Source organism: Megalops cyprinoides, chromosome 17, assembly GCF_013368585.1.
Source record: "Megalops cyprinoides isolate fMegCyp1 chromosome 17, fMegCyp1.pri, whole genome shotgun sequence".
NCBI classification, from domain to species: Eukaryota; Metazoa; Chordata; class Actinopteri; order Elopiformes; family Megalopidae; genus Megalops; species Megalops cyprinoides.
Genome location: NC_050599.1, coordinates 5,452,344 through 5,464,966, shown reverse-complemented (window position 1 = coordinate 5,464,966; position 12,623 = coordinate 5,452,344). Strand labels below are relative to the sequence as shown.

At 39.0% G+C, this 12,623-nt stretch overlaps 2 protein-coding genes across 2 annotated transcripts; one reads left to right on the top strand and one right to left on the bottom strand.

Moving 5' to 3' along the window:
- Positions 1–2,389: 2,389 nt before the first annotated feature.
- LOC118792665 (trace amine-associated receptor 1-like) lies at positions 2,390–3,442 on the top strand. Its single transcript, XM_036550560.1, has one exon. The coding sequence runs from the start codon at positions 2,390–2,392 to the stop codon at positions 3,440–3,442; it is 1,053 nt and encodes a 350-aa protein (XP_036406453.1).
- A 3,998-nt stretch (positions 3,443–7,440) lies between these two features.
- LOC118792507 (trace amine-associated receptor 13c-like) lies at positions 7,441–8,445 on the bottom strand. The gene has a single exon (XM_036550377.1). The coding sequence runs from the start codon at positions 8,443–8,445 to the stop codon at positions 7,441–7,443; it is 1,005 nt and encodes a 334-aa protein (XP_036406270.1).
- Positions 8,446–12,623: the final 4,178 nt, after the last annotated feature.

Genomic DNA, 12,623 nt, shown 5'->3' with positions numbered 1-12,623 from the left:
TATGTCCTACACAGACCCTAGAATGGTTTGCTGCCAGCCCAGGTACCCCTAGGTCTAGCGTGGGTAACATCAACTAAAGTCCGTAAACAGGTTATGTTATCCTAGATAACTGTACATTTACTGACTCAAAACTATGTAAACGACCTGAACATAATTGGAGGAACTGACAGTGGCACACTTGCCAGCCAATCCTAAACTTGTAGCCTAAGTGTTTGGCTTCTCTTCTTTTCGTTTGATGCAATTGCTTCAAAGAGAGAGAATGTGTCATGCGTATGCGCAAATGCAAAAGAGTGAGCTGTGCCCCTCAAATATCATGCCTCATGTTTCGTTTGACATCTTATTTATGTTGTTTAAATCTTTTGAATGTCAGTTAATGCAAATAACAAACAGACAGCATGAAAGACAAATGTCATTTTGTTGTCCAACTAGCTAGCTCTCTGGTTAGTCAACTACTATCATGATTAGGAATTTCCAAGCAAAGTGGCCATCCCTTTTGTATTGGAGTATGCACCATATTCATTGTTCAGCACAAGGGATTGCAGGACAATTATTTGGCTCATGATCATGAAGTTTTCATGTATTCAACACCTCTGCTTGCTAACTTGCACAACTGGGCAAATGTGATTTTGCATCGTTTTTCGCGTCGCCGTTAAAGATGCATGCATACCTGGTTACTGACAAATGACAAGTGCTTACCACTATTTATTGCAATAGGTATATTGAGAACAGCATTAATATGAGCATTACAGTAATATCATAACACACAGTTTACAAAAGATGGAGTTTACTAGAAAAATTATGATCAGTGGAAATAATATCCTATGCCCACATTATGGTGTTGCCATTCCTTTCACGAGTCTTTGCCAGCCGTTTGTCATTGACCTATCAGATCTGAGATTTCAGCAAGCATTATTCAGTCTTCATTCAGTCTTCAGTTTTGTCAAGGCCTAAGACAGATCTCCCATACTGTTACACACTTATTGTGAATAGACTGCTACATACTTATTGTGAATAGTCTGTTACACACATATTGTGAATAGACTGTTACACACTTATTGTGAATAGAATCAAGCAGAACACACCATAGTGAAAGGACTGGCCGGCTATGGATGCTCGATTTTTATTTGACATTCTGTGTTTCATTGTTGTAGCGATGTTTATCATCATAATTTTAGGCAAAAGCAAGAACACGAGGATTATGATTTAAATGATTTTTTAATTTACTTTTATGATTAATTATTGACTGTTATTCACTACACACAAAATCTATTGTGCGGTGCCTGGTGTGTCTCTTTGACTAAATTTAGGAATTATGTGATATGCACCACATCCAACCCAGATGAATGTAAAAGACCTTTTACAGTCTCTAATCCAAGGGTTACCTTGTCTCCATTCCCACATAATTACTGCCGTTCCCCTTGCCACCCTTTACTGTATGTCCTCAATGAATTCTACAGTAAACAGTGGAGTCCCCTTTGTTTTGAATCAGATTAGATGTAACTATGCCCCAGTCTCACAGATTATTGGCAGCATCACCTCCCAAAATATTCCATCCTGTCATCGATGTGGGTGTCACCTTTCACTGAATCTTTGGGTATATAAGTCGTCTGCCGATGAAGGCAGGATCATAAGATCATCGAAACCATGCAAGTTGCAGGTAACTTTAAATGATATATTCTTCATGTATATACACAGGTGTCCCGTGTGATTGACCAGGTCTGCTTTGTGATACCATTACACTGCATAAAAGAACTGAACACACAGAGCTCTCAAATAATATCATTAAACACGTTCATCAGGTAGGTATTACAAAACTGGATGCTGTAAATATGCTGAGTATTTTAAATTCGCAGTTCAACGTCTTTATCTCATTTAAGTTAATGAATAAATACAGTTTGCTTTACATTTGCTGTTGTGAATAGTGAAATTATACTGCCATTGTGACAGAAAACATATTTTACTCCTTTGCTTTTGAGCATATAATGCCATTAAATTCAGAATATTAGCATTGGGTAACTACATTACCATTTATTTGACTCTTTTCTGCTTTAATTCTGTCTACTATTAAACTGGTTGTTAGACTTAATGATTAACAGACAATAGATTCCCATGGAAAACTGTGAAACAGAACAATATTTCTATTTAATCTTTATCTCAATCATCTTGACTAGTAGCTGGGAAGGGATGTTGCGCATTGACGGTTGTTCTCAGAGCTGAGCGTTCTCTTGACAGATACTCTGTTGCTTTTATATCAAATGTGAATTAACTCTTTCTTTTCTCTGCAACTGTCTATGATTATTTCATTTATTAGGGGGTTCCTTCTCTAAACATGTTTAAAATATGATCTCTGATTGTGGTTTTCTCTTTTTTCTCCCCCAAGGCCTCAAGGATGAATTTTTCAAATGGCTCAAACTTCAACAGCATTATATTCACTGAAAAACAGTTTTGCTTCGAGTCCTTGAGTGGATCATGTGAGAAAATAATACGGCCTGTTAGCATACAGTTCCTCATGTTCTTGTTCATGGGGTTGACTGTGCTGGTAACAGTGAGTGGGAACCTCCTGGTCATCACCTCCATAGCACACTTTAAGCAGCTGCACACATCCACAAACTATCTCATCCTCTCGCTGGCAGTGTGTGATTTCCTTATGGGAGTGTTTGTGATGCCCTGCAGTGCAGTACGCTCTGTCCTGGGCTGTTGGTACCTGGGCAACTTCATGTGCAAAATCCACACCAGCACTGATATCATGGTGTGCACCTCGTCCATCTTCCACCTGTCATTCATCTCCATTGACCGTTACTTTGCTGTGTGTAACCCGCTGATGTACAGGTCCATCATCAACTCAGTCACCATCATCATTATGCTCACCACCAGCTGGGTGTTCCCTGCCATCTTTGCTTATGTGCTGATCTTCTCTGAGCTCTACATGAGAGACACTGGGGATTCCGTTGTAGCCCAGGTGGCATGTCTCGGAAGCTGCTCAGTGGTCTTCAGTCAGGTGACAGGAGCAGTCTCCACTACACTTACATTTTTCCTTCCAGGTATGATATTGCTGTGCATTTACCTTAAAATCTACACGGTCGCCAGAAAACAGGCTAGGGCCATTAAGCAGCTGACACAAAAGTTTGACACGAATGCAGCAAATGAGTCCAGGGCATCCAGGCGAGAAAGAAAAGGAGCAAAAACCCTGGCGATTGTGGTTGGCGTTTTCCTCACCTGCTGGACCCCATTTTTCCTGTGTAACATCATTGACCCTTTCACTGGCTATTCTGCTCCTCCACTTATGTATGATGCCCTTTTTTGGTTTGGTTATTTGAATTCAGCTTGTAACCCTGTAGTTTATGCCTTCTTTTACAGTTGGTTTAGAAAAGCTTTCAAGATAATAATTTGTGGTGAAGTATTTTATAGCAATTCTTGTCAGATGAGGCTATACATGGAATGAATAATGCACTTATTATTCCAAAACAAAAAAGTTATATTTAAAGTGAATGTCTTAAGTGAGCATGTGTGTATCTGTGTAATTACCTTGTCCCTGCACACATTACATCACTTTAAATACATTGAGTTATCTTAATTTACTGAGAGTGGAGTGCTGTCGCAAGTGTATTCCACAATCAATCTAAAGAAACACCTACTAGATGCAGCTGGGTCAGAAAAAACCTCTTCGATGCACTGTAGCTGGTTCTAAAACTTCATGTTATTGCCATTACCACACAACAGTGATATATAACACACAAAAGTAAACTTTACAACGTTGATATTCATAATATAAAATCAGTATGAATAACAGAAAGGACGATTTTATAAATGAAAATTATAGCAGATTATTCAGAGGAGCAATAAAAATAAATAGACTTAATTGTCCTGCAAAAAACAATGCTTGTGTTGTGGTACAAAACACAAAATGACACAGGAAAATATCTACAAATTCGCATGACAATTCTAATCAGTGCAAGAAACAGGCCTATCTATGTTTTACACTGCTGTGTATTATGTCAATACACAGAAACAACTGCCACTTTTCTCCTTCTAACACAAAGTTTCAGGTTTTAGAATTTAAGATTTACATTGCATGACATTATTGGCATTTAGCAGATGCTCTTATCCAGAGCGACTTACATATGTTACTTAGGATTACTTTAGGAGTGCAGTCCTACGTACATTCCACAATCAATGAGCAGAGAGAATTCTGCAGCATCTCTTTGCATTGGAGAGCACCTTAGCTGGTATTAAAGCCTGAATTTGTCATTGACATCAGAGCACGATAGTGATATATAACACACAAAAATAAACGTTAGAATACTGAAATTGTAATATGAATTCATATTAACATTAGCCAAAAAAATGTCAAGAAATAAAAAAGATGTCAGAATATTCAGAGTAACAACCACATAACGCCTTCTTATAGTACAATAAATAGAAACTATGCAGCAAAATATGTATCTACATATGGAAATGACATATCTAATCAGAACAATAATTATTTTGTTTTATTTGCTATGTGCCATTTGATGCCAATTAATGTCAAATACATGTTTCACATAAAAAAGGCACAAAAAAACTACCACTTTCCACCTCTTAACACACATTTTTAAGGAGAAATTTTACACTTAGCAGAACTAACACTCAACTGTAGTAAATAAAAGGATAAGATTTCTTGATAGGTGGGTTCTCTCCGGAAAAGGGTCACCGGTTGCCACCCTATCAGCAACATATTACCACAACTGCATGGTTCATCATTTCTATTAACATCCAATAATTGACATCAATCAAAGAACAATGCTAACTATGTATCCTACAACCTGCTGTATGTATACTCTAAGCATCAACAGAAATCCATCATAGACACACTAAATTCTGTTCCCCACCAAAAGCTGCATAACTGTAAATCAATACTAATGTGAAGTAAAAATTTAAAATGTTCCGCAAGAGATTGTTTGCATATTTCAACCAGATGTGATTCAATATGAGATATAAAATTTTACATTTTTCAATACTAAGTCTTTCCAAAAGAGCTGTATGTATGTGAGCAGTATGTCAGATGACAATGACATTTGAATTCATCTTGATCTTGTGCATTTCCACTGGCATTAATCTTGATATAAAATTTGGGTAGATATTATATAATAATCTACCCAAATTTAGCTAAAAAACTTACTAGCTAGCTATGATAACTAGCTACCTAGCAAGGTAGCTGGCTAGCTATAACAACTAGGTAGCAAACTTGAAGACTGCTCTGCATGCCAGATTATTCATATGTTATACTGCTCTGTATGACAGATTATATTCATAAGTACTTCTCCATAAGTCAGAGGCCATGCTTACTCATGACAGGCAGTATGATAAAGTAAATATAGCCAGGGCTTCATAGGTTATTTGGTCCTGATTCTTCCTCTTACCATCTTTAGAGAATGTGGTGTTCATCTTCAATTTCATTTTCCCAAAGCCATAAAAATACTTCAGAAATATAAGATCCTGTGCACTGCTTTTGATTTTGACCTCAAGTTGTCCCTGGTTACTGTAAAGACTGTGTGGGCCAGATTCACTATTCACGTGTGAACATTTTTGTGCGTACAGTGTGCGTACGACAAACATTTTGGAATTCATCAGCTTCTTCTTAGAGGGAATTCACAAAATTCACGCCTGTTCCACACCACTCGTGCCACATGGGCAAGCACACCAATTCCAGCAAGATTAGGTCTTTTGCCATTCCAATTAAACTAGACAGTTATCACATGTGTATGAGTCCGGCAAACAGCTGAAGGACAGAAGTGCAGGAGCCGATGACTATTAAGGGAGAGGGGACGGGGTCTAGTGAGCAAGTAGCTGGCGGTTCGCATGTTAAGAGTTGTACGAAATCAGCATGGGAAATTGCAGCCAATGCTGACAGGCTTGGTAGGTTGTTAGCGAGCAGGGTAGCCTTACGGACATAGAAATGTGATGACAAGGAATTATAGATCTCAGTAACTTCAGGTTCAAAGTAAGACGCGAAGTTATCAGCTGTTGAGAGTGGAGGAAGGTCAGGAAGTCCATTCCGCCAACCGAAAAAATGTTGTTAGTAAGTTACTTGAATTAATAATTCAGCACAATCTTTCCTCATGCATGCAGGGCCACTCACTAACTGCTTGAAAATAATCTTAATGTTTAAAAGTATTTATTTATTCATGAGAATGCATAAATGGTTTACAGAGATATCACAGGTTATATCATATTCCACATTAATATATGTACATGTGTTTTGAAACAGTTTTGACTGCATAACTGTTGGTATGCTTTTGATAAATGAGCGCTATATGCTAAGTAATGATGGTCCCATCCCGGGAGCCAGCCAAAGTGAGAAACAGTTCTCTTCTGTCTTCTTCAAAAATTAAAGGCATCCACACTTACTCTTTGATAATAATACATAATGAATACTAAGATAAATAACTCTGTGTGGTGGAAATGGCTTACATAAACCATATTAAAACTACGTATGTATTACACATGAAAAAAAGTCTATTAACGTGACAAGAATTAAATCCATGGCCTCTTCACTGTTGTCCTGTGACTTTACCACTATTTTACAGTTCCATACATGTAATTTATTTGGTGTTATTAAGTAGGCCTGATATAAAAAGAGTACATCAATATTTTCAAAAGAATGGACAAATATATAATTTGCAACCTGCCATTCCAATCAGACAGCAAATAACCACTCTTACAGGGACCATTCTGTAAAGTGGGAAAATCTGCCCTGTCTTTTTAAAGTGAGAGGTAAAGAGGTGAAGAGGAGAGTGCAAAGGGAGTGGCTACGTTTGAGGTAAAAGGGGTAAGGAGGTTATGCAAAAGACCCTGAGCTGCCAAAGAATCTAGATATGCCAGATACTCTGCCCGCGCTCTAGGCCATTCTTATAATGTACCCTCTTGCACTGGAACTTTGGTGTGGGTGACATAAAATGTCTCCTTGATCAATCGTGCTTGACTGGACATGTGAGTCTGCCCTGTGGAGGGTATTTAGGTAAAAGAAGGCAATATCCTATTAGAGGCAAAAAGTAGCTGTTAAAGAATATAAATAAGGGAAAAAAATTTTTTTAAAAAAATCTTGACTAGTATTTACATAGTTATTTCCACATGCATTTGTTTTATCTACTTTTACAAATATATTTAGTGCCATTATGTTAAAAAAAAAAAATAGTAATTATACCAGGACTTCTGTCATGCAGGGAAAAACTACACATTACAAAATGCCCACATCAACAGAAAAAGAGGCAGTAAAGACCTTTTTACAACAAATGCTGGCAAGAGCTGACATCTAATGGGAGGAGAGAATATGTTTCCCTAAAACCTGGAACATTACCATACAGAAATTGTCACAAAGAGATTAACATGTTTACATAATTGATGCACTTACAGCTGTGCGCTTTTCCTTTTCTTCAATACAGATGCAAACTGAAACTTCTTTTAAAAGACATTTATCTGTGAAGACCCGGAGCTAAATATCTTAAGTCTTATAATGAGTTTCACACACTTCTGAAACCATGGATAAAACAGAGCATAAATAATAGGATTCATGGTAGAATTAAGAAATATGAGGCAAGCTAAAAAATTGGGAATTAGATGACCAGAAGTAGCTGTTTTTTCAACATTGGCAGTTGCAAGAAGGCCAATGTTGTATGGTACTAAACACATTAAGAAGACAGACACAATTATGCCTAGTAATTTTGCTGCTTTCCATTCAGATGCCATAGAATTGCCTTTTCTAGCATTCTTGAATTGTTGTTTTCCGACACATTTGATGGATTCTGCGTGTTTTTTTGCGAGGGCAAAAATGTGCACATAAAGTAGTATCATTGTCAAGCACGGCACAATAAATCCTACGATGAGATCAACAGTTGCCCATATTAAGCTGATAGAAACAGGACACACTATGGGGCAGGTTTTTTGTTCCAACATATTTCCATTGAAATAAAGAAGAGCCATGGTATAGAAAATGGAAAGAATCCAGATAAAGCATATTACCAGTAAAGTAACTCTGACCGTTACTCTGTTGGAGTAGTGAAAAGGGTCAAAAAGTGCGATGAATCTGTCCACTGCAATGAAAGTTACATTATATATAGACACACAAGTCAGATAAAGGGAAAACAAGTTTAGAATCGAGCAAAACGTTGTCCCAAAGAGCCAACATGATTCTATCAATAGAGTAAATTGGAAGGGCATCACAATCACTCCAACAAGAATGTCACTAAGAGCCAGAGAGAGGAGGAGGAGGTTGGTTGGTGTGTGGAGCTGCTTGAAGTGGCAGATGGAGATGATCACCAGCAGGTTTCCACACACTGTCAGCAACACAGCTGCGGCTGCAGACAAATACAGGAACACATCAACTGTTGTAAGCAATGCTGTTCTGACACAGGATGAACTGGAGGACTGGATGCAAAATTCAGCTTCATAAACTTCTGTTAGATTCATAAGTTAGGAAAATGTTTCAGCTTTTGCTGGCTGATCCAAATAAGCTGCAGTTTTTTTGACGTAGAGGCTGTTATATCCACAACATATAGTATATAAGCGTTATATCCACAGTAAAAAGGCTGAAAATATGTAATGTGGCAACTGGCTCGGTGCGGATCAGACAGTCATATTTATACGATGGGGTTGCTATCTTTCTGTTGGTGACAATGTATGTAATGTAATGTACTCAGGGGGGTGGGGGGTGAGGAACCGAGAACAAATAGGAAAGGTGAATGATGCAATATAATAATTAAACTCACAGAGGATATTGAGGCAGGGAAGGGCTGTTTCAGAGTAGGTGGTGATTCGGGATTCATGAGGGATGAGCAAATATCCCATTTTACATACAAAAGATAACCAACATATGTATTTGCTAAAGGATTAATTTCCTCTCACTGTGAATGTATTCAATGTGAAAGCGTAGATGAGATTGTTGTCTAATCTGTTTTCTTAGCATTCTATACTTAAAGCTTGAAAGTTGAAGGCATGGAAGTTCATTACCGCCAGTAAAAAAATTCTTAAATTAAAATAGACATGCTGTCTTGCAGTTATTTTCAGTCATTATTATACAGCAATGAAATATTCACAAAAAAGTCACTTATCCACGGCCTCAAAATTACGCACAATTTACCAGTACATTCCAATACAAGATTTGCTCAAGTTCACAAACCTCTGCAATTTCATTGTGGCTATGAAGTCATCACCAGGGCCCTACAAGCTTTCCTCAATCTTGGCCCTGACTGCACCATGACATTCAAGCTTCTCTACAATGGAGGGGTACCATTGGCTGTGTCACCCTGGCTATCAGACTTGAAAGAACAGCTGCATCACAAGGAGCTTCACCCAGGCGAGAAACTCCTCGCCGCAGACTGTAGACTCACCTCTTCAGAAAGCGTTGCGTTTCCACCTCAGTCCCCGCCCCCTAACTCCTGCTACGTGTAATACTTGCCGTTTATTTTATGCGTAGTATTGCGATTTGTTTTGAATTATGTGCTCTAGTGACTGATGTACGGTAGTACCCTTGCCTTCCCTTCCCTCGTCTAGTCAGTCTGAAAGGTTGATGACACTGGGGATGAGACACAGCACTGTGGCATCACCTGCTCACTGTGTGGCCGCGAAAGACGCTATACCAGACAACACAGACACAAACCGTGATTCAATTAAGCCTGTCAGGAGCCTGAAAATGGGGAGCCGCCAGCCAGCTACCAGAAATGCAACAACACAAAGAAAGTGGGGCCATGTGGGGACACTGGCTACACCATCATTCTGCTGCACGCTCTTAACATGGGCGTGGTCAACACTGCTACCCAACCCCGTCCTGCTCACCAGCCAGGAACAGCCACAGTCTCAGCCTAACTAATGCCACAAGACAGCTAAATGCAGCAAAGCAATGGCCAATGACCTCCCACTGCACCACTGCAACCACCACACCGACACCAAAAGATTAAGAAGCTGCTGCCACTTAAGCGCTTGGTGAGAGCTGTCAGCACTGCATTGGCTGTAGTCAGGCCAGTGACCGCCACAGTCACGCCCTCCCTGGTCCCTAAGCTGTCCTCAGGCCAGCGTTTCCCTGAAGTGCTCATGTGAGTGCTTCTGAAAGGGTCACTGAGTTGTGACATCACCAGCTATTGCCACCTGTGTAAAATTTGCACTTCCAAGAAGACCCCGGGAAGAAGGGGTTGGAGGAGGAGCAAGAGACTAAGTGTCCCCCTGCATTGGCCCACACTGGAGTGTAGCAGTGGGTAAGAGCTGCATGTTGACACCTCCATCTTCATCCTGTCTGTGTCCTGTTTGGTTGTTTGTTTGTCCTGCCCCTTGCGCACAGGACATTATGAGTATATGGGTTAATGTTCATCCATCATGGAGTAGAAATGCATGGTGTGTCATGACCCTGTACGTGTCTCTGTATTGTAGCAGCTTGTTCCTCGTCTCTGTTGAATATGACTTATACAATCTCCTACCTTGTTACCTTCTGTTGGTTCAATAAAGCCAGCATCATGCTATCAGCTTGTAGAGAAGCTGGCCGCCACTTCTCTCGTAAATGAGCCAAAAACAAAAGGTTAAAAACCAATAATTTATTTTAAAATCCGAAAAGAAGAAACTAGCCTATGCAAGTCAACAACAGGGCCAAAGCAAGCCTTCCCCCTACTCTCAAGCCACACTTGTATTTAATCAGGTGTTAGTCAGTATTCAGTAAGATGTGGCTCATTACCCAATAGGCTGGTTCCCCTACAAATCGCCAACATGTGCACCCAAATGATTGTTACACAATTGCCAATTAGCAATTAGTCCAAGGAAGAGGTGTTAAGGCTCTCCTTCACACATCTTAAGATCCAAACATCTGTCCACTAATTCTGCATTCCACACTATACTAATACTAATACTCAATATTAATTAATAGCAATACTAATTAAACACAATGATATGCATATGGTATGCATCACAGATATATCAATACAATCTAATATACATTTACATCTTACTTTGTCCCTATTATACCAATACAAACTAACCCAGTTAATGTCACCTTGCGTAAAACCCCACACACATCTGCGCATCTAGCCAGCTCAAAATAGTAAGCAATGCACACCTTTTTGAAGACAAGTATGTCATGTTATTAGCTTGCTTTTATTAATGACACGTGGACATGCATGTACAGCACTTACATAAATTATACAGAAGTAAAGATTAGTAGTATTATTACATGATGCTTCATAACTGAAATACAGGAGACCCTTGCCATTTGTGGATTTCAGTAACAGACTCATCCCTCCAAAGAGCTCCACGGAGCAATCGTTCCTACCAGCGACGATAAAACTGTTGAACTCTTCCCCCTTCTGCCGTGGGGAGATCACCATTTGATTCCCCCAGGTACAACAACTCATTGCAATCAAGTATAAAACCCCTCATGTGCAATACATGCAAGAAGCACACTACGGACATTACCAGAATTCTGCTACTGCCACTTTAATGGTACAGTTTGCAGTTTCAGTATTTATTGTTCTATTTATTGTCATACATCTATTTATTGTCCTTATTGTCCTATGGTTTATGTTTATTTTATTTTATGCTGTGCACCTCTGTTCCCAACATACTTGACTGTTGGCAAGGTATTTTCCTTTTTGGATCAATAAAGTATTATCTATCAATCTGTTCACTGTATACAGTTTCACATATTTGTGCCAGGCAGCACCACAGAGAACACCACCACCACCTAGACTCACAGTTTGGTTCAGGTATTACACTTGTTTATAGACACACTTTGCCTAAAAACCACACAACCATTTGTTAGAATCAGATAAGACATGGACCCATAACTTCATGAGTTTTTTTTTCAAGGCAAACCTGCAACCCTCTCCACTGTCAATTTTTAAAATGCAAAAATAGTAAAATAATGGTTTTTTTTCTGAGAAGAAAGTGCATTTGCACAAATGTTCACTTGTATATTGTACAAACATGTCTTTTTGTCTCAGAAACAAATCCAGCTATTTATGAACATCTGTTATTTGTGGGGAAATGTCAAGAATGTATCCCCCAAGTGGGGCAAGGGTATTCTCTTGTTGTAATGAGGAGTTTCTTATGCCTTTGGCCATCTCGAAGACTGGTAAGATTTTGACAGTCCAGTCTGTTATAGGTTTTCACCTGTAGAAGAGCTGAGTTATACCGTGTAGATATGCTCAATAGCTGGATCAGTTGGTCAAAAAAAATATTGATTGGGGGGAGCAAAATATGGAAATTCACACATTCCTCAGTTAATAAGTAACTTCTTTCATTATCAAGAATAGAAAATTCAATATGGCTGTCAAAATGGCTGCTCATTAAAGATGGCATGTCTGACATACCTTTAAAATTGCGTATCACAATTATGGGAAGGTAATTTGAAATCAAAATTTAGCAAACCCTGCTTATTCACTTCCAAAATAATACATCAGTTCTCATGCTGCTTTAAATGTACAAGCACATCAACGCAATACAGTTCAGAAGGAGTTATCAATCTTAAAACTGTCAGAGATTCTCAGACACACAAAATAAGTTTCTCATCTTCACTCCAAATAATGCTTTTTAGTATAGAGTCCTGCTCCTGGGGCCCCCCTGCTCCGCACATTTTCCATCTTTCCCTGCTCTACCTACCTGACTGA